We start from the raw sequence: 22,927 nt of genomic DNA, 5'->3' as shown, positions 1-22,927 counted from the left end.
TTCATGGCAGCCAAATTCGGTATGTTTTAAAGCGCGTTCGTTAGTGCAACCAACTCGGCAGAGTTAGGAGCGCCAACTTTCTATTTCTATTAACGCAACACAAATTATTTGTTTGAAGAACGTTTTCAATCTATTTCGATTAAGGCAACACAAACTAGCTTTTGGAAGAACGCTATTAATATATTTCTATTAAGGCAATGCAAATTTCATCTCACACATAAACTCCCAAATGGGCCCCACAGAGATCACGCAGCGCGCAGCGGCCGTTGGGCATAACGAGGCAAGCAGCAGCCAGGGCAAGACATTGCACAAAAATTGAGTTAAAAATTGTGTTAAAAATTGTGTTAACGGATAACGAAAGGGATAGGAATCATAAATACAGGTATTTATCACTTTACCTATAACACGAATATATACACAAAGGAACGGAATAGGCGTTATCAAATAGAGATTATTATATTATATATACTATGATTGTCCAGTATTGGACAGTAGAGCACATATTTCCAGATAGTGTATTCAAAAAGGCCTAAAAGGCATTTTATGAGTTAATATGTTGCCTAAAAGGCGTGAGACAGAAATGGTCTAAAAGGCATTAATGATCTAGTACTTGTTGCCTAAAAGGCGTGTAGCAACGAGATGTCCCAGCCTTAAAGGCGTTATTACAGCACGGGACACTGCCTAAAAGGCGTCTACCTCTTAATTCACCTCAAAATTCAGTACTAGCAACACCAGCCTAAAAGGCATACACTGTGAATGAGGCATACACTGTGAAGCCTAGTAGGCATTAGTATAATACGCCAAACTGGCTTAAAGGCACCTCCCTTCAAATTCAGTCTTTTGAGGCTCTTGACACCAGTCTAAACGACATGACTTAGTTTGTAAATGAGAATGCTAAACTGCCTAAAAGGCATAATTGAGATATTCAATACTCAGACATTGGCGGTAACACTAAAATGTAGTCGCTGTGGTTTGCAGATTTCAATGGCGGACAAGCTGACCAGCGAGCAGTCAAGCGTGGAGCGGTCACGCTCAACTAGTTCTGACGTCACAGAACCCCCAACTAACCTGCAGGCAACATTGCAGGGACTCGCACAGTCTATGGCGGTTATACAATCGGAGATTGGGCAATTGAAACGATCAGTTCGCTCAGATCATTCCGATATGACCGGAACTAATGAAGCCCCGGATACGCCTAGTGCAAAGCGACACTGCACAGATCCCGGGTCTTCCAGAGATCACTCAGAGGTATACAATGAATCAGTCACGGAATATTTTGAGGGCCCGGAGGCACTAGACGGGGAAATCGGGGATTCTAATGATGGGATTTCATTGAGCGATTTTTCGAGGGCGAAAAGGAAACTGGCGCGCCAGTCAGCCAGACATTGGCGTCCTTTCGTAATTCTGCGCTGAGGGGAAAAGCAAAAGACGAAAAGTCGCAATAATTGTTTAAGAAATATTGTCGACCGGAAAACGTACAAAATCTGCAAGTCCACAAGATGAATGACCAAATATGGCGGCAACTCAATAACAACCTGAGATCCCAAGACTTTCTTCTCCAGACGTCGCAGAAACTCTCCTGCACCGCCATGGTCCCTTTACTTAAGGCCATGGACATGGTTAAACCAACAGGAGACTCCAAATTAAAAGAGCTTCTTGGGGATGTATTTAAAATTTTGTCGTAATTCATCATGTCAACTTCCGCAATGCGACAAGAAAAAATAAAAACACAGCACCTGCCTTTGTTTAAGGCGCTTTGCAAAACAACACCCTCTGCTACTTTGCTGTTTGGCGACAAACTGGAGGAAGAACTGAAAAAAATTGAAAGAACCGAAAATCACATTGACATATCAACCTTTTTGAGGGCGAAGAACGGGCACGAACAACGTTCGTGCCAACAACAACACCTACCCCCATGCGCGGAAGCAACCTTACACATTCAAACAACAACGCCGGGGCAGAGGCAGGCCGTTCTACAGGAACAGAGCACATGCTCGCAGACCGTATCAACCTGCAAGGCAGTCTCTGACGCAATAATAAATGTAAGTCATTTAAGAGTGAACAATACAAAAGAGAACTTTAGAGCGGGGAAACCGGCCAATGCAATTCACGAATGGGAATAAGTTACAAATAATGATTGGATTTTGCAGACCGTCCGGGGTTATAAAGTGGAACTTTCCAGTACTCCCATTCAAGACTCGGTGCCGAAAATATATCAATTTTAACATGATAATAAACAAACAATTCGAGCGGAAATTAATCGATTCTTATCTCAAGACATTATCGAGATTGCTGATGATGATACTTCGGGCGAATACATTTCAAACTTCGCGATCAAAAACGGATGGACGTTTACGACTCATTCTTAACCTTAAAAAATTCAATGAAGATTTTGTAAAAAAACGTTCATTTCAAGATGGAAACTTTGCAATCAGTTATTACGGCAGTACGAAAAAACTGTTATTTCGGTTCGGTTGATATGGCGGACGCTTTCTATACCATTCCAATTTGTGAATCAGACAGACGCTACTTCAGATTCGTTTTTGATAACACTAAATTTCAATTTAAAGCGTTAATTATGGGATATAAAAAGTCACCCTACATATTTAGTAAAATTTTGTAACCTGTGTTTACAACATTAAGATTAAAAGGCCGCATAAGCAGCGTTTATATTGATGACACGTGTCTTCAAGGACAGTCGTATGAAAAATGCAAAAACAATATTACTGATACTGTTTAAATTCTCGACAAATTTGGATTTACGATTTTTATAGAAAAGTCAGTTCTGGAACCTACTAAAAAAATACGTTTTTGGGTTTTGTACTGTGTTCCGTTACCATGACGGTGCAATAAACTACATCGAAATGTGAGGATATCATCAACATGTGTAAATCCGTTATTTCTAAGAAGCGCGTAACATTACATCAATTTGCGCAACTAATAGGGAAACTAGTAGCGGCGGGACCAGGTGTCCAGCACGCGCAGTTATTCATAAAACAACTCGAGAAAGAAAGAGAACTCGTGTTAAAGAAACACAAAGGAAGTTTCAAGTGTTTCTTTACGCCGTCACAACAAGTACAAAATACATTAGAATGGTGGATTCAGAACATTTCTTCCAGCAGAAAACTAATGCAATTACCGCGGGTAGATGCTATAATGTATACCGACTCATCTTCTAAAATGTGGGGAGCTTTTGACAAGACTGATTAAAACAAAACAAATGGGTTTTGGTCAGCCGAGGAACAGAGATTACACATAAACGTTTTAGAATTGAAAGCATGTGAACTTGGTCTGTTATCGCTTTACAAACAAAGGTCAAATATGCCTATTCAGGTATTCATGGCCAATACTACAAGTGTCGCGTACATTAACAAATATGGTGGTAGAATAAAACCTCTAGACAATCTGGCACCGAAAATTTGGACGTGGGCTATTGATAAAAACATTTTAATTACGGATAATCACATCAGCGGGAGTAAAAATCATACTGCAGATAAATTAAGTAGGACAGGCAATGATGATCTTGAATGGGGCTTATCTCATGAAGTGTTTAATAAAATCAACCAGTTGTTCCCATGTATACGCATAGACTTATTTGCGTCGCGATTAAATGCAAAATGGAAAACGTATGTCTCTAGATTGCCCGACCCAACAGCATTTGCAATAAATGCATTTTCTATAGTATGGCATGACCACAGTTATTACGCATTTCCGCCTTTCAGCCACATAGCACGGGTAATTCAAAAGGTAGAAAACGACCAGACCGAACAGTTGTGCCTTGTAGCTCCAATTTGGCCTTCCCAAGCGTGGTGGCAAACCATTGTTCGACTGATTGTCGCACCATGCCTGCTACTTCCAAACCCACAAACAATTCTCAGCCTCGGCCATCGGCCTGGAAAAAAACATCCACTGAAGAAAATGCAACTTGCCCTTTTTCCTATTTCAGGGCGGCATTGCAAAACGCAGGCTTTTCGGAACAGTCTCAGAACATAATCATCAACTCATGGCGAAATACCACACGAAAACATAACCAAACATATATTAAAAAGTGGCTTAATTTCTGCAATGGGAAGGAAATCCCCTTGAACCGGATATAACATTAGTAATACATTTTCTATCCTCTATGTATGACAAAGGACTCAGTTACAGCGCAATAGGTGTTGCGCGTTTGGCTGTGAGCTCTTTCTTAAATATTGTTGGAGGTATGAATATTGGACTGCATCCACTGGTGTGCCGTTTTATGAAGGGAGTTTTCAATAGTCGGCCAGCCTTACCTCGCTACTCATCAATATGGGACGTGCAAATTGTTCTGGATTTCATGAAACATGATCAATCAAATACATTATTGATGCTTTCCAGAAAACTTAGTATGCTTTTTCTCCTACCATCGGGACAAAGACGCAAAACGCTACATATGGTGTGCGTAAATGATGTAACAATATCTAGCACAGCGGCTACTATAGTGACCCCACACCTATTGAAAACGTCTAAACCTGGGTAACATCAATCACCGTTCATCTTCAAACGTTTCAGTCCTGATAAGAATTTGTGTATTGTGCGCACCTTAGAAGAATACTTAGAACGAACACAGGAGTTGCGAACGTCAGATAAACTACTCATTTCTACCGTGAAGCCCCATGGGCCCGTTTCGAAACAAACAATAGGTAGATGGATTAAAGAGACTTTGCGGCAGGCAGGTATTAGTGACCGGTTTGTACCGCATAGTACGCGTGCGGCGGCAACATCAAAAGCGAAAATGTGCGGTGTGCCATTACAATCCATTATAGACACCGCAGGATGGAGTAATGCAGAAACATTCGCTAAATATTATGACAAGCTCTTGGATAATGGGATTTCTGACATGTCACCGCAGAAAGTACTTTTGAATTAGTGATCATTTGGTTGTTGTATTTAGATAATTTTTTATATTATTGCGATATCACATGACTATAAAGCATGATGTTTTGTTTATAATTAGTCTCATTTGTGAAGTAAAGATTGGAAGTAATCGTTTAGTTTATGTGCTTTATTGCTTATCAGATAATAATACATAATATTCGATCCTTTAAGCTTAATGAGCGGTTACCGCGGTAAATATGTTCGAATAAAAATCAATAGATGATAATCCAAGCTAAAGATCATTTCATTCAGCACCTCTATTGTCATATTATAAGCGATACAATTTATAAACAAAAACCACTCATAATATCATGATATATACAAAATAGACTCTAAAGTCTCTGTGGGACCCATTTGGGAGTTTATGTGTGAGATGAAATTATAGGATTTAACGAGACTTTCCTGTAAGGTAAAGTTTTATCCGGATTTCATCTCACACAAAACTCCCAAAGGGCCCACACACCCACCCGCATCCACCCACTAAAATTCTAAAATTTTGCAAACATCATTCTTCGGTATTACTCTAAAATATGACCAACGGCTGCTGCGCGCTAAGTTATCTCTGTGTGGGCCCTTTGGGAGTTTTGTATGAGATGAAATCCGGATTAAACTTCACCTTACAGATAAGTCTCGTTCAATCCTATAATTAGCATTGGGAAGAACGCTAACAATCTATTTCTATTAAGACAAGAGAAATTAGTTTTAGGAAGAACGCTTACAATCTATTTCTATTTAGGCAACACATATTAGTTTTGGGAAGAACGCTTACAGTATATTTCTATTAAGGCAATCCAAAGTAGTATTGGAAAAAACGCTTACAATCTTTTTCTATTACGGCAATGCAAATTAGTTTTGGGAAGAAGGCTTACAATCTATTTCTATTAAGGCAACAAAAATTAGTTTTGGGAAGAACGCTTACAATCTATTTCTATTACGGCAACACAAATTAGTTTTGGGAAGAACGCCTACAATCTATTTCTATTACTGCAACATAAATTAGTTTTGGGAAGAACACCTACAATCTATTTCTATTACGGCAACACAAATTAGTTTTGGGAAGAACGTTTACAATCTATTTCTATTACGGCAACACAAATTAGTTTTTGAAAGAACGCTAACAATCTATTTCTATTACGGCAACACAAATTAGTTTTGGGAAGAACGCTTACAGTATATTTCTATTAAGGAAATCCAAAGTAGTATTGGAAAAAACGCTTACAATCCTTTTCTATTACGGCAATACAAATTAGTTTTGGGAAGAAGGCTTACAATCTATTTCTATTACGGCAACACAAATTAGTTTTGGGAAGAACGCTTACAATCTATTTCTATTACGGCAACACAAATTAGCTTTTGGAAGAACGCTTACAATCTATTTCTAGTACGGCAACACAAATTAGTTTTCGACTGAGAGGAGTGACGAACGCTTTGATTCTATGTGTATCAAGGCAACCAAACTAAGTCGAGAGCAGAAGGCTTTCAGTCTATATCTATAACTTCAACTTAATTGAGTAAATAATACTTTCTTTCTATTTCTATTCAATCATCCAAACTGAGTTAAGTGAAGAACGCGTTCAATTTATTTATGTTAATGTAACAAACTTCGGTAAAATGAAGGAGGCTTTCAATATATTTCTATTAAGGCATCCAAACTGAGTGGATTGAAGAAGGCTTTCAATGCATTTTTGTTAATTCAACCAAACTGAGTGGAATGCTTTCGTTCTATTTCAGTTAAGGCAACCCAAATAAGTTAAGTGAAGAACGCTTTCGATCTACCGGTATTTGTATTAAGGCAGTTTAACTGAGCGGAGCATATCATGCTTTCATTGTATTTCTTATAAGGCAATCAAACTGAGTGGAGTGAAGAACGTTTTCAATCTATTTATATTAAGGCAACCCAACTGAATAAAATTAAGAGAGAGTTCGAGCAAGACCTGGTCGATGACAGTGAGAGGTTGGTGTGTGACGGCTGCACGAGGGAGTACGGAGAGGGCGGCAGCACGGCAAAGCTCAAGAGGGGCATGGTGGCTACCGCTTTGTTGAAACAGAACCTGGAGTCAGCGACCACGATCATCAGCATGGAACATATGTCATTGAGTTCCAATAGCAGGGCGTCCGTTTTAGTAAGTGCATGAACTTCCTCGTCTCACGCAGAAGTACAGATGTGCATGTATACAATCTGAGTTCCGTGTATTGTCATAAAATGACATAATTTATAAAGCGGAATGATGTGGTCCACAGACTAAACGAGGCATATCTGGCCTTAAGGGAAAATTGTATATGCAAGAGGGTTTACATAATTTTGCTCTTTTGTTTTCAGTTACAGTTATGAATACTGACCGAATGTTATGTTTCTATTGATGCTGGAACGTTTATTTCAGGTTAGCGAGCAGACGTCAATACTCATCGATGACAGCCGACCGTCTGCGTTTATAGGAAAGCAGAAGACGTTCATCCTAAATGCGCCCGGCCAATTAAATGGGCGGATAACTTTAACTCACAAGGTAACAAACTTAAACAGTCTTTCAAATAACATATTCTTTCATGGATTTAGGTTTTTGCAGTAGAAATTGGGGCAAATTTATTCAATAATCTTCAGAAAATGTTTGTACCGCGAAGTTGTTTAACCTAACGCTATTTCAGATTTTTTTCAGATTTCTCTTTTCAGATGTAAATATTAAATAATCAAAACAGATTATACATTTACTGCACAAAGTTATAACAAACATGTGTGAATTCCATAACGGTGAGCTATTCTTCGCACAGGTTGCTAGTGCCTCATTTAGGACGATAAACGCTAGCGCTCTGGTACACCCGGAGGACGCTTCAGGGATGTTCACCTACCACAAGGTGCTCATCGACGCCCCCGGAGATGACCTCTTCATCAATATACGGCCTGCCGCCGGCATACAGTCCATCACGGCGTATCTTGCATGTGAGGTAGGTGTCACGTGTCGAACAGAGCCTAACGACTAAACTAGAATGCCCTTAAAGTGATTCAAATGAGACGCGCTCTGTGAAAACCGGGCTTAATGCACGTGCGTAAAGTGTCATCCCAGTTTAGCCTGTGAACGCCGCACATGCTTATCTGGCACAACAGTTTTCGCTTAGACTGGATTTTCCTTAAAACGACACTTTTTTAAATGAACAAATACATAGAAGCGGAAAGTGTTAGCCTCTCCGAATTGAACAGGCTATTCCGGGACGACACTTTATTCTCGTGCATTAAGCCTAGTTCTCCCAGACCACGTGTACTATTGTTTTATGTTTTTTGAACATTATTTAAATAGATAGCAGCTGATACCATCTCTTTAAATATTTATTTCATACGGGTTAAAATGTCAAGATTTAAGGTGAAATTTCCACACGGTGAAGATATTTGAAGTTTGGAATCGATGCGTAAGTCACATTTGCTGTTCTTTTACACACACACACAACTCCCCATTCCTAGTGTTTTATTTTCACCACTCTGAGATGATATTATATACACTTCTATAATGCTGACCACGTTATCAATCGCTCTTATAGGGCTTCTGCAGTCGGGTTAACTATAACTCCAAGAAGGTCCTCTCTGCCCCCAACTGGTCGGCGAAGTTCACTCCGGAAGAACGTCAAAGTAGCGCTAGAGTTTGCAAGCTGTGTCTGGGACTGGAACTCTCAGGTACGCGTCGGTTGCAGTATGCGCTGTCCAGTACACGTAGGTTGCAGTGTGCGCTGTCCGGTACACGTAGGCTGATATTTGCTTTTATTTGCATTTTGCCTGAACCAATATTATTGAAATTTGTTTATTGTTGTATGCTTGTGCGGAAAGTTTCACTTTCCGCTGTAATGGTATTTTTCGTTTAAAGTAAATTTTTTATAAGCGAAATCTAGTTAAGGCGAAAAGTGTCTGACTAGCTTATGCGGACTGCACATGCTCATATCTGACAACACGTATTGCAAATGCCTTTATACTCCTATTTATTCCAGGCAATCAGACCGGTGCTAGGACACGTCGCTCCACTGACACCACGAACGTAAAACTAACGACATTCGACATGTCCGTTGTGGCCGTTGGTTGCATCATTTGGGACGAGGTTAATTTAAAGTGGAGCGGAAGGGAGTGTGATGTAAGTTATTTTCTTTCACGTACACTCAGCACATTGTAAGACAAAAAGTTAGGGGTACGTTAAAAAATAAAAACTACATATACGCATATATACATATCCATAGATATGTACACTGAACATTTGTTGCAGGAGTCACATTCATTCAATCAAAATTTTATAGAATGTCATCATCCAAATCGTATATTGAATGGATACGCTGTATAGTTCTGTAAAGGAACAAATAAAGGTATGCTTTTAATATGGATGAGTATGAATTAGTATCTACATGAATAAGTAAATTCTTACTCAGAGCCATTACTTCATCGAAATGGGTTACCTTGAATGCAAATGTAAAGCCATGAAGAAGATGACGTTTTCCAACTCCTTCCACGTGCCTACCAACAGGATCGACTTCAGTTCAGTGTTCTTGAAGTTCTCTCCCCTTAACCAGGCCGCCGTCATGGCAACGCTCATCCTTATCATGCTCATTTACGCGCTTGCCATTATCTGGGCCCGGCGCCAGGACAGACTGGATGTGCTGAAGGTAAGAAAGGCATTTATGTTTGCTCTCATTCTATTATCGGTTTAATTGTGCCTCGCTCTGGAAAGTCCGGATTTAATGCATATGCGTTAAGTTTCGTTCCAGATTGTCCTCTGCAGTCCGCATAGCGTAATCAGGGACTACACTTACCGCTTTTAAGGAATTTATCGTTTTAGGAAGTCTCTTCTGAATGGCATGTCTGTTAAGACGCAAAGTGTCGTACGTGATACAGACAAACCTGGGACGACACTTTTTGCACACATGTCGGCTAATCTAGGACAACACTTTTGACACATGCATGCTAATCTGGGACAACACTTTGCATACATGCAGGCTAATCTGGGACAACACTTTGCACACATGCAGGCTAATCTGGGACAACACTTTGCATACATGCAGGCTAATCTGGGACAACACTTTGCATACATGCAGGCTAATCTGGGACAACACTTTGCACACATGCAGGCTAATCTGGGACAACACTTTGCATACATGCAGGCTAATCTGGGACAACACTTTGCACACATGCAGGCTAATCTGGGACGACACTTTGTACACATGCAGGCTAATCTGGGACAACACTTTGCACACATGCAGGCTAATCTGGGACAACACTTTGCACACATGCATGCTAATCTGGGACGACACTGTGCACACATGCAGGCTAATCTGGGACGACACTTTACACACATGCACTTAACCCAGTTTTACAAGAGAGCTACTAAATTTTAATCATTTTTTCAACGGCTTGTCTTTATTTGCTTTGTGGCATACTTGACATTTTATATTGCGTAATGAGTTTTCAATCTATGGACAATTTAAGATTACACTAAGCAACGGAACGTACGCATTTTCCAAAAGCCAAATAGTTTTTTAATGTATTTGGCATTTGAATAAAATGATCATCTGATCAGTGGAAAGAAGACTTGCTGGTATAATAAAAGGACACTTAGAATATTAATCCAACATGCATTTGTAAACGAAACTTTACATCATCCGTCGGTATAGTATGTACATGCAGTTATATGCACAATCCATAGACTTTAGTAACTGTTCACGCATTGTTGCGTTTTCTGAAGTGTGCTTAATTTTAAAAGACTTGAGCATATTAAAAAATGTTGAAGTGAAACAAACAGTAAAACAAGAAAATCCGAAAACATTACCCCCCCCCCCCCCGAGATTCTAAACTGATTTGCATGGATTCAAAAAGGTTACACCATCACACATCGGCCAGCCCGGAATGTACATATGAGATTGCGAGTTGATTCCTTGTATGCAATCAAAGCGTTGACAGCAAGTTAACAAAACATCAAAACGTTTTGACTAATGTAATCTTCCTATTTTTCAAATGGTTACACAAATCTCGATTTCATCAGATATGCACTCGTTAACAATATGGCATCTCGTATAGATTATATATATGCCTGTCCTTTTGTTTTGCTACTATAGATATATGTTGTTTTGTTTTTGTTTTTAAATATGGGCCGAAATCGGAAAATTACTAATTCGTTATTCTGTAAATAGGTACCTAATGATATTACCTACCTAATTTAAGGAGGGTTCCGCATAATTGTATTAACGCACGGTGGCCCATACTACTTCCGGTGTAACTTCAGTGGGGCGTGACGCCGTTAGCTGACAACTTCTCTTTGGACAACTACTTTTACGTCATCAAGGTTATCACCGGGATCCGCCCAGGGGCCGGCACGAGATCTCGCGTGGGTTTCGTTATCGCCGGCGAGGATATGGACACCGGAGTCCGGGAGCTGTCCGATGGCGTCAGAAAGGTTGGCAATACTTCAGCCTTGCTTTAAGAAAACGGGGCTTAATACATGTGCTTAAAGTGCTGTCCCAGATTATACTGGGCAGTCTGCAGACTAATCGTCAACGACACTTTCCGCTTAGACTGGTAGTTTGTTCAGAATAGACTTTCTTTTAACGAAAAATAACATAAAAGCGCAAGGTAAGCTTGTGCGTACTTCGCAGGCTTATCTGGGACGACACTTAAAGCACAAGCAGTAGACCCTGTTTTTCCAGAGCGAGGCTCACTTATATTATTACATAAAGATTATGTATAGTCGTTCTTAGCTCTTTTTTTACAAAATCTGTTTAATATTTGTGCTTCTGCACATTGGCTTATTTTGGATGAATAGCTGAGATGCGATCAGAAGTTATATATGAGCGTACCTTTTTATCCTAAACTTGAGTGTGTGTTCGTTGCAAGACATGCGCTACTCATTTTGCATTTGTGACATAAATTCAAAATTGAGGCTTTCCGTGAAATTCAATACAACAGATTTGATTGATTTACCTGAAGACATAGTTTTAATTAACCCCAACTCGTAAGTACCGCGGTAATAGCACTTTAAAAACATAGACTAACGAACTACTGTTAATAAATGCTTTTTTTAAAGATAACATTTCTGAAAAAGATGTGTTGCTGATTTAAGGAATTTGCGAGTGGCAGCGTTTTGAACTTCCTGTTGTCGACGACGGTGTGCCTGGGAGACCTGGAGTACATCCGGATCTGGCACGACAACTCGGGCGGCGGCAAGCACTCCGGCTGGTACTTGAGTCGCATAGAGGTGCAGGACGTGCAGAAAAATGAAACGTTCGTATTAGCGCTTACAATATTCATATGAGCTTCGATCTTGGAAAACCGGTTTTAATCCATATGTGTAGAGTGTTCTCCCAGATTAGCCCTCTGTGCAATATGCATAGGCTAATCACGGACGACACTTACCGCCTTAACTAAATTTCCGCTCAGCAGAGACTTCCTGTAATCGAAAAATTCAATAAAAGCGAAATATTTCGTCCCTGATTAGCGACCAGCACAGGGCATTCAGTCCCGTTTTCACAGAATGCGGCACATATTCAACAATAAAAGCCAGACATTCAAATTGAAGAGTCTACATATACATATATACTGTTGACGAATAGATTTTGATTGTTTATTTTGAACAAAACTATAGTGGCCGATTTCTGCCATAGCGTTCTTGTGGGTTGGCGGTTTTAAAGAAGTTCCCTGAACCCCCCCCCCCCTCCCCCGACCCATCCCCCGCCCCCACGACTCTTTTCTCAAAAAAGGAAACCGAAACGACATTAATGAATTTAATAAAAATGTGTGTCGTTCTGGTAAATAATTGTGTGGATCTTGCGCGCTGTCGACCTTCAAACCCGCTAATAAACAAGATCTATTTGACAGGAATAAGCCACCGTACAAAATAAGCACCGCATGGGAAACATTAAAATCTTCGAGTAATGAGATGCAATGTTCAGACAGTTTGATCAATAGAAAGTTTTCACTATGTTGTTTGAAGAAAGTCTCTTCTTAGCAAAAATCCAGTTCAGGCGGAATGTTTACAGGCTAATCTGGGACGACACTTTACGCACATGCATGTAAACCCCTTTTCACGGAGCGTGGCTAAAATTCTTTTGTTTGCAGATTCATATTCCAGGCGGAGCGCTGGATGGCGCTCGAAAAAGACGACGGCTTGCTACACTGCGTACTTCCGGTGTGTAAGACGGAGAATATTAACCAGTTCAACCAACGCTTTATTAGGAACGCCAAGGAGATGCTTGCCGGTAAAACAATATATGATCCTCGCTCTGAGAAACGGGCTTGATGCATGTTCGTTAAGTGTCGTCCTAGATTAGCCTGTGCAGTCCGCACAGGCTTATCAGAGACGATACTGTCCGCTTGTGTTGATTTTTTTTGTTTAATATTAGTCTCTTATTAGCGTCCCTATTTTGGGACGAAACTTAACTCACATGCTGTCAACCCCGTTTAATCCCATTATCGCTCATTGTCATTGAATTACCGTAAATATGCTTTAAATCTGAATATCATAACATTAAAAGAGCATGTGTTTTGGTGTGATAATTTTATCATTAAGTGTCTGTTTTTTTCCGATCTTGTGTATGAGTAATCACACAGAAACAAGCAAAAGTCCTCCGTGCAGCATCAGTTATCAATGACAATAGGAATCGCACATCATTTCATTTTATTATGCATTCAGCATATATTTTAGTAAAATTAATAAAATAGTATTGAACTGAAAATTTTGGTTTAACAAATTTCAGCAATTGTAGAATCCCCATAATATTATTATCAGACAGTTTCGTTGCATTAAACCGTATACGAATATATGACAAATTTGTTTGTATCTCTCCGTAAGCATATTTTAAAAATATTTTGGTAAGTGCAATTATAAGACCTCGTTTCAGTTAAATTCGTAGCATTTATTCTTGCCTATATCCCTGCCTGCACGATGCACAGAGAGTCACATGTGGGTGTCTATCGCATACCGGCCGCAGTCCAGCAACTACACGCGCTGTCAGCGGGTTTCCTGCGCCCTGACATTCATCATGCTCAGCCTGATTGCCAACGCCATGTTCTTCCGGGGAGAGGGAAAGGACGGAGACATCGAGGACGGCGCGGACATCCAAATTGGGCTTTTCCGATTTTCGTTGAAAGAGGTTTGTTCTGTGGATTTATTCTTATTTTTTATGGGGGGCGGACAATCATTGACTACATAGGCTAATCTGGGACGATACCTTACGCGGATGCTTTAAGCTCAGTTTTACCAGAACGAGGCTAAATTATATGATCTTTGTAGGTTTACACCTCTTTCATCTCGGCGCTGATTGTTACGCCACCCACTATCCTCCTCATCAACCTCTTCAAACTCTCCAAACCCAAGCCCGTTGACCCGAAAACGACCTTGTTCAAGTCCAGTGAGAGGTCTACCAAGATCCGGGTCCCGATGGTCCACGACTGGCTCCAAAAACAGCACCAGCGCAGCGTTCAGCTGGAAAAGTGTCTTGTCCAGAAAGGATACCCTTCAACGCAGGTTGGTATTTTTCCCCTTTTCTTGTTAACGTCTGAAGTTTGTTTATACTAGAGGTTAACACAAAATAAAAATCGTGATATGGTATACCACAATCGCCCCTTCATATCCATGTACTCCGAAATATTGAATTTAGTACAATGTATCAACGCCCTTGAAGCTGAAATAGCTTATTTGTCTAATTGGTTTGTTCCTCGTGTTTATAATTCACCTGATAATTGATATCTGACAATGACCAATAGCGAGCATGCAGCGCGACTAGAAAAATTACTGACAGTCAGTAGATGGCGATTATCAAGCACTGACGCCTTTAACGGAATCTCGACATTTTAAAAATAAGAAATGCTAATTATATTTACCGTTCTTTTATATATCACCATAATCGTGGTTTTACGTTCAAATAAGTATCACAAGATGACATCTCGATCCTTTGGTTAACATTGTTAAATGTGTTTCTCAATGCATACCTTTATCGGCCAATAAACAGCTGATTGCCGCTGGCATTAACGGCCATGAAGCCACTAGGAAAATTTTAAAATTGTAGCTAACTGGTCGATCAATAGCGATAATACAAACACAAATCTGAATGCCCGAAACTGGGTTTTATGCATGTGTGTAAAGTGTCATCATTGATTAGCCTGTGTAGTCTGCACAGGTCGATGAGGGACGACCCCTTCCGCTTGTATGGGTTTATTCTTATTAATGAGGTTTCTTCCATACGAAAATCCAGTAAATGCGGAAAGTGTTGACCCTGATTAGCCTGTGCAGTCTTATCTGGGACGACACTTTACGAACATTCGTTTGCGCTTGTTGTCAGGGCCTGAAGCTGCCGTACCAGTGCACGTACCTCGCCTGGTTCCTGGTTTTCCTCATATGGTTCCTATGCGCGTTCTTCATCATGCTTTACAGCATGGAATGGGGCAAGAAGAAGTCAGAAGAATGGCTCACCACCTTCTTCCTCTCCTGCTTCCAGTCCATATTCTGTCTTGACCCCGTCAAGGTAACCATAGCCTTGGCCGACTTCAAGCGGAAAGTGTCGTCCCTGATAAGCATGTGTGGACCTCACTGGCTTATCTGGAACGACACTTTACTCAAATGCACTTTACGGTCAGACTTGATGTACCTGGTCTTAAATGTGTTTTTTTTGTTTGCATGTGAGCGTTCGGCAAGATTTTCTTCAAAGTTTTTGAACATATGTGTCTGTCGATAGGTCTGGTTGGAACACATTAATAAAAATTGCTTCCAAACTGCAGCCTTGATGAATATGTTTTTTTTATTAACTATTTCCAAAAACTATTAAGTTCGCGCATTATAAACGTCAAAAAGCGCATGATTAAACTGATCTTCGAGCACTGATTTTACACTTTCCGCTTTTATTGCGTTTTTCGTTTAAAGGAGGTTTCATATAAACGATAATCAAGTCAATGCGGAAAGTGTCGTCATTGACAAGCCAGTGCTGACTGCACACGCTGATCTGGGACGACATTTTACGCACATGCATTTGCATACTGCAGGTGGTGTTGATGACTGTGGTGTTCACGATCGTATTCAGTTCGATGCCCGACTCAAAGGCGATAATAGACAGAAGCACCATCATGAAGAAGTACTCGAACAGTCTAAGGGGACGTTCTGGTAATCTGTTATTTCAACTTAAATTATCATTTAGATATCAGCTACACCATGTTATTTACAATACATTTGGTACCATGTTATCCTTATTAACCAGGCCTACAGTACTGTCTGCACGCGGCACCCTATTCTCTGTTATTACAATGTTGTCTGCCGGCGACATTATGCAAATGCGCGCGTAATTTTATTCCGAGCATCATAACTTCAAATATTTGTATTTGTCGATAAACAACGATATATCGTAAACTTTGTCCTCCTGCGGGAAGAACCGTGTTCTCTATAAATACAGCGTCGTGTATGTAACTTATACTTTATCTATAGATATGTATACAATGTGGTCGGCATGCCGCACCGTGCAAGCACAACGTTTTCTGCAGGAAACTTTACTTTTCTTAAGATCTACCTATTTTCTGAAGGAAGCTTTACTTTTTTTAAAGATCTTACTGTTTTCTGACGGAAGCTTTACTTTTTTTAAAGATCTAACTATTATGTCCTTTGCAAGCGATACTATGCTATCTATAAAAAAACAGTGTCGTCTAAAAGCAAGGTCGTGATACCTTTAAAAAGCACACGGTGTTATCTGCATGTGAAACTATACCATCCATATAAAACAATTCCGTGCGACACCATATTCATACAATGTCGTCTGCAGACGGTATGCGAGCATGTGCTCATACAATGTCGTCTGTAGGCGGTATGCGCACCGTGTTCATACAATGTCGTCTGCAGGCGGTATGCGGCTCGCAGCGCCCCCTCTGGACCAGGGACATCTGAAGAAAGCCAAGCGTCTGCGGCAGAAGGAGCTTCAAATGAACAGGGAGATCCGGGACACCATACTGAACCTCCTCATGTGCTGGATAATCTTCAGTATCGCCTACAGCAACCGTGACGGACGCTCCTTCCTTATTCACAAGGAAACTATGGATGCATTCATTGCACCACCCAATAAAAATTACCCACCTCATCATCAAACTGAAAATGAGTTACCGAAATTTACTGAGGTTGGTACATATATTAATTCGTGAGCAGTATGTCTTCTTATTGTTGCAGACTTAAAATAAGTCATACGTTTGTTTGCTATGTTTTTGTTTTATTTTTAATGGATCTTTTTCGTTTTGTATCGAGTGTTAATCTTATTTCATATAAAATTCGATTTATAAATGTGTAGATATCTACAGAGATATCAAATTTAATGTCACGAACAACGAGCCTTGATGAAATATGTGTATTGTAGATAAAAAAGCAACATGATTACTTTGAATGGCTCAACAAGACGGTGCTACCCCGGATGTTCCCGGAAGTGGATATCAATAACGAGACGCTCCACTGGCGCTTACAGCAGTTCATTGAAGGAGGGACTAAGTACAGGGTCGGTCCACCTCGACTGCGACAACTCAGAATTAAATCAGGTGCATGTTCACTGCTTAGTTTCCATTACTATAGTTTTACAACTACGACCATCACTTTTCAGACAGCTAAATACAGGCTCGAGTATACAACTTTGACGGCTCAAACATTTTACAGCTGAATGAAATTTAATGTATTGATATTGATAAGAAATTATTTTGGATTGCACAAAATCTGTCTGAATAATGACCAATTTAGTTTTTTTTCCTCTGTGAAAATTAAAGAAGATTATTGAAAGATAAAATGCAATTTATTTAAAAGATCAACAATATCATTTCTTAGTGTATACAAACGATCGTTAACAATTTCAGATCGCTGTAAAAACGAGTACATGGATGAAACAAAATGTTATAAGAACTATAACGAGCCGGACGAGGAAACAGGTGCCTTCTGCATCGGTTGGAAGGCCGGGCCGTGCGACGACAAGGAGAGTGTCTACAATTTCTCATCCGCTGCCTGGAATTTCACGTCGGCGTTCGATATCTGGGGAATAACTATCGATGGGGGGTACAATATATATGGTGGAGGAGGATACATCGCAAAGTTGGACGTCAATATGCTAGTTAGTCAGAAAATTGTGAACGAGCTTTACCTGAATTCCTGGATTGACCGTCACACAAGAGCAGTTGCCCTAGAATTTACCCTTTACTGCTTACAAGAAAACATCTTTACGTACAACATGTTCTTGGTAGAATTCCCGGAGACAGGCGGCGCGTTCGTCTACTATGGGATACATCCCATGAATGTGTACCAGCACGTCGGTCCCATGGGCCTTTACACGCTGGCGTGCGAGCTGATATACATTGTGTACCTGGTGGGGTTCACGGTTATGCTCATCGTCATGATTGTGCAACAAAAGAAAGCGTTTTTCAGCGACACGTGGCAGGTATATGATCTTGTTTTTGTAATCCTCGGATACGTGGCCATTGCAATGTATTTAGTTCGACACGTGATGACCAGTCAAACCATGTCCGTATTCAAAGAGGACAAGAAGGCGTTTATCAACTTCTATCACATCGCTCTATGGAACGAAATGCTCGTGCTCCTGCTGGGAATCCTCTGCTTTATGGCAACTCTTCGACTCCTCAACGTGCTCGGCTACAACAAGCGCATCGGCACAGTGGTACGGGTCTTCAAGAAGGCCGGCTCGCAGCTGATCTGGTTCAGTCTGTTCTTTACCGCCTGCTTCACCATTTACTGCATCCTCGGCTGGTTGCTGTTTGGTGCCCATCTCGAGTACTACAAGGACATCTACACCTCCCTACGAACCATGTTTCTCAGCATGATCGGCAAGAACAGGTTCACGGAGATGGATAACACGTGCCCCTACATGGCTAAGATCTACTTCCTGTTATTCATCGGCTTCGTGGTCTACCTCGTCCTTACGATGTTCCTGGCACTTCTCAGCAAGGCAATCGATGATGTACACGATGAAGCCAAGAAGGACACGGGCGATGAAATGGTTGACTTTGTATTGAACAAATTGAAAAGACTAATATTGGTCGGCAAATCCGTTAAACATTTAGGTACGTTACAATCATTGATTTGTTCCGTTCCATGTATGATGGACCTACCTTTTCTTGTAAACGTTATAGTTTAGTAGTGTTTCCATATATATTATGAGACGATATGGATTTGGAAATTCAACAACCGGTAAGGGCGGTGATTTATTGGTCTGAATGTTTCAGTCAAAGATGATGAGTCAAAGCATCCGGCTCCGCGGAGTAACAACGCACGGATCGTGTACACTTACAGGGGCGCCTTAGAGGAGATCCGGAACGCGCTTCAGTGCGCCCTCATATCCGACCCGCGCGGCAAGTAGTGCTCAATTGGTCGTTTTAGGCTCAGGTGGTACTTCTAAGAACCCGGGGTACACTTAAGTACAGAACATGTACCTCGGGTACGGAAAAAAAACATTAAAGGAACCGGGCCATACTCCGGGGTTCTTTTTAGTATATTGTCCTTACATCGATTACTTTGTAGTATACTTAAGAGTATCCGGTGTACTTTAAGTATTACCTCAGTCGACAATGACAAATTGAGCGCAAGAAGTCCGGTTTTGCCAAGTGATTTGAGTCAATCCTTCAAATAGCCATGGCTTCGTGATAGTTTTCGTTTCCATAAAGTCCATTGTTTTGTGTGATATACAATATTCGAGTATTCCAAAATTAAGACTGTAAAGTGCTCCATTCAAATAAGTTTAAATAGCAGTCAGCCTAATGGCCGTTCATAATGATATCGTTTTATCGCTTTTATTTCTGATTGCTTTCTGTAGAATTACACGGGGATTAATTGTGTGTCTTTCAGATTTTTCGACGCCGGTTTCCGACAAACAAGCGAAGGTCAGGTTTCGTAAATGAACACAGCATCGGTGTTTTGACCGCCAGTGTTAGTGACGTTTTGTTGCGGAATGCTAATTTTAAAAATCACACTGTATTGTAGTCTGAGAAACTATTGAAAAGCACACTTGACGCTGTTGTGTAATGAATATTCTATAATACGAGTAATATCGGTATAATTAATAGCATTTAGGATTCAATGTAAGATCGACATGAAGGACACGTTGTTCACCCGGTGAACGACATTTCCAAATGATACATATACATGAGCCGTGCTCTGTGAAAAAAGGGTTTAATGCATGTGCGTAAAGTGTCGTCCTAGATTAGCCTGCGCAGTCCACACAGGCTTATCAGGGACGACACTTTCCGCAAAAACTTGATTTGTGCTAAGAAGAGACTTTCTTGAAACGAAATATATCATAAAAGCGGAAAGTGTCATCCTTGATTAGCCTTTGCGGACTGCACAGGCTTATCTTGGACGACGCTTTACGCACATGCATTAAACCCCCTTTTCACAGAGTATGGCCCATATATATATATTTATACATGTATACCGATATTTATTTTGCTAATCTTTTTTCTTCTTTTTGTTGACAATGTTGCAGATAATGTTAACACCACTGTTGATTTTTAAATTCCTGACGTTGCAATTTCCCTAAAAAAACGATGCTTTCTTTGATAAAGCTGATTATTATTGTTGTATTTTTTATAATACTATTGATCACTTATTAGGGCACAGCAAAAGGTTATATTCGTTCATTTTTGTATTTGTAAGAAACTTCAAGATAAGTGATTGTCCTTACATTTAATATAGTATATGTATTTTATATAAAAAGTCCTCGCATGTTTTATTAAGTTTGTGAATATAATGAGATGAAACAACATGTATTTATGTAATTTAAGTTCTCGTAAAAAATGTAGTAAGTTTACTTGTGAATGTATATACCAAAACTATTCACTAATGTACACACCTGTATTTTCAGTATAATACTTCAGTTTACACGTATAAGGTAGTTATTCTGTATATTGCAATGTCAACGGGCATATGATTCTTGTATGCCATTGGCTTGGTATTCAGTCTGAATTCAAAATCTAGTTTTCATAATGTAATAAATCCATTTTGTTAGTTTTGGCGTAGCTGTCTAAGCTAGGCTTTGACCTTAATTTGTTGCAATAATAACATACGACGGAAACATTTATTGCCAATAGAATTGTGATACTTTTCGTGTTTTCGGGAACGCAAACTTACAGAAATGGTGTTATGTGTACCAATAACTATTGAACAATTAATTAACATTAGCAATTTAAAAAATGTAAAAACAAATTATAGACATATATTCATGATGTTAAAACATTTGCGAACGATTTTAATGATCGCATGTAATTATCTGCAGGACATATTAATTCTCAGAAACCAAAACACTTTAATACAAAAAACAATACACAGTCAACGTCGTTTCAATTGTGCAATCAACATTATTTGAACAAACTTAGTACATGACACTATACAATGTCGAACACAAACTATTAAATCTGTAACCCTTTCAGTTTAAGAGAATATGATGTTTTAATTTATTTTCTTTGTCATTTTACTTAAGGCATATGACCTAACACTATGAGCGCATGTAAAAAGATCTATCTAAAATGATACTGGGACATTTGATTCAACAAACGGTATCGCATGTTGTAACTGACTTTCCGAACCGCAAATCTAGCTGGCGAGTTAAGAAACTCGAACAAAGAATGCGCGCGTCTGTACGCATTGAACTAGTGTTTTATTTTATTTAAAATGTGGTCGCGTTGAACGATTAATTACACATATTTTTAAGGGCACCTTTATATTAGTTTTGTTTAGTAATATTGTTGTGTCACGTGCTTTTGAGCTGTGTTGCACCTTTTGGCAATTGGTTCCTTACAACGTGCTAAAATAAGGTTTCTCTTCTGCGGATGCAGCCGAAGTTTCACTTTTTGATACACTTTTAATTCGTCGAAATGTATTCAGGTTATTAAATGCAAAAATGCACAGCTTTCAATACGAAGCACAGCTTTCAATACGAAAGAAGCATGTAAAATATTGTATATTGTTAAAAGAATAGGTCTTTATCCAAGTGTCTGGTTTACAATAATTTTCATTTGCGCTGGCTATTTTTTTCTGACAATGTTAATTTGACACTTCATGATTTAATTTTTAGTACTGCAGTATGTATGTTATTTTCAATGACTGTAATATTGGGTGTTATTTGATCGCGTTATTTACGGTAAACTATTAATTATGAATAATGATTTGTCTGAATAATATATTGTCAGAGAAGTCTCGATAATAGGTAGGGAGCAAAAATCATTAATCCCAGAAAAACTTAATCATCTCTGTCCAGCTGTATATATTTTTTTGTGTCCAATAAATCGAAAAAAAGCCGATGGTCTTTTTAAATGACAACTCCTGTTTATGTTTAATTGAGTACGTTTTATTCAAATTGTTATTGTTTATATTTTTAGTTAGTTAATCTCGATAGTTGTCTGTTACTGAATACCTCTTTTAATATCTTGAGCTTAATAAACTTTCCTATATAAAGTGTTTTTTATATAAATTTGTTCAGAAATAAGTTAAATGCTCTTTCATATGTCACCTTAACGAAAATGAAATACATGTTCAGAGAGACGCTTACCACATTTCTTTGGCGCATAATTGTCAAACAGAAATAAAGCAAAATGATTACTCATGTTTATTATTTAGTGTAGCGCACACGCATCGTGCACTTACACACTTTACTGTTCATGACCATTTGTGAACAGATGTGAATTTGCGTATATAAAATTGCATGGTTACTGCAAGGAAGTACTTAGGCGTCTTCAATGTTAGAAACGATTTCGACGCTAGAAAATCTGCATCACTGCAATACAATAGTGTCCGATCTTTTTTCTCGTACGGCAGTGACCATTTTGCCTTGATCGGGTCCAAAAATGTCTCGATTGAAAGCAGGTCGTTGAAACAATCCACCTGAAACATCAACAAGCAAATACGTTTAATTGAAATCCCCCGCAAAATAAATTGTGTTTATGGACGGGTGAAAATCCTTTGATATACGGTATTATCATGAAAAATAATTAAGTGTAGGGTAATTATTTTTAAACATTTCAATTCTCTTCATTGATATCTATACGAAGTTTCATGTT

The 22,927-nt window shown here is 39.4% G+C and overlaps 1 protein-coding gene across 1 annotated transcript in view; it reads left to right on the top strand.

The window, feature by feature from the left end:
- LOC127835570 (polycystic kidney disease 2-like 1 protein) overlaps positions 1-19,236 on the top strand; it is a 238,837-nt gene extending 219,601 nt beyond the window's left edge. The window contains exons 6-8 of the mRNA XM_052362006.1: positions 17,242-17,416; positions 17,726-18,940; positions 19,103-19,236. Coding sequence (XP_052217966.1) covers positions 17,242-17,416; positions 17,726-18,940; positions 19,103-19,236 — 1,524 coding nt within the window. The remainder of the gene's footprint in view (positions 1-17,241; positions 17,417-17,725; positions 18,941-19,102) is intronic.
- The last annotated feature ends 3,691 nt before the right edge of the window (positions 19,237-22,927 follow it).

The sequence above is a fragment of the Dreissena polymorpha genome, chromosome 6 (assembly GCF_020536995.1).
Source record: "Dreissena polymorpha isolate Duluth1 chromosome 6, UMN_Dpol_1.0, whole genome shotgun sequence".
NCBI classification, from domain to species: Eukaryota; Metazoa; Mollusca; class Bivalvia; order Myida; family Dreissenidae; genus Dreissena; species Dreissena polymorpha.
The sequence above is the reverse complement of the archived record's forward strand: the minus strand, read 5'-3'. Positions and strand labels throughout refer to the sequence as shown.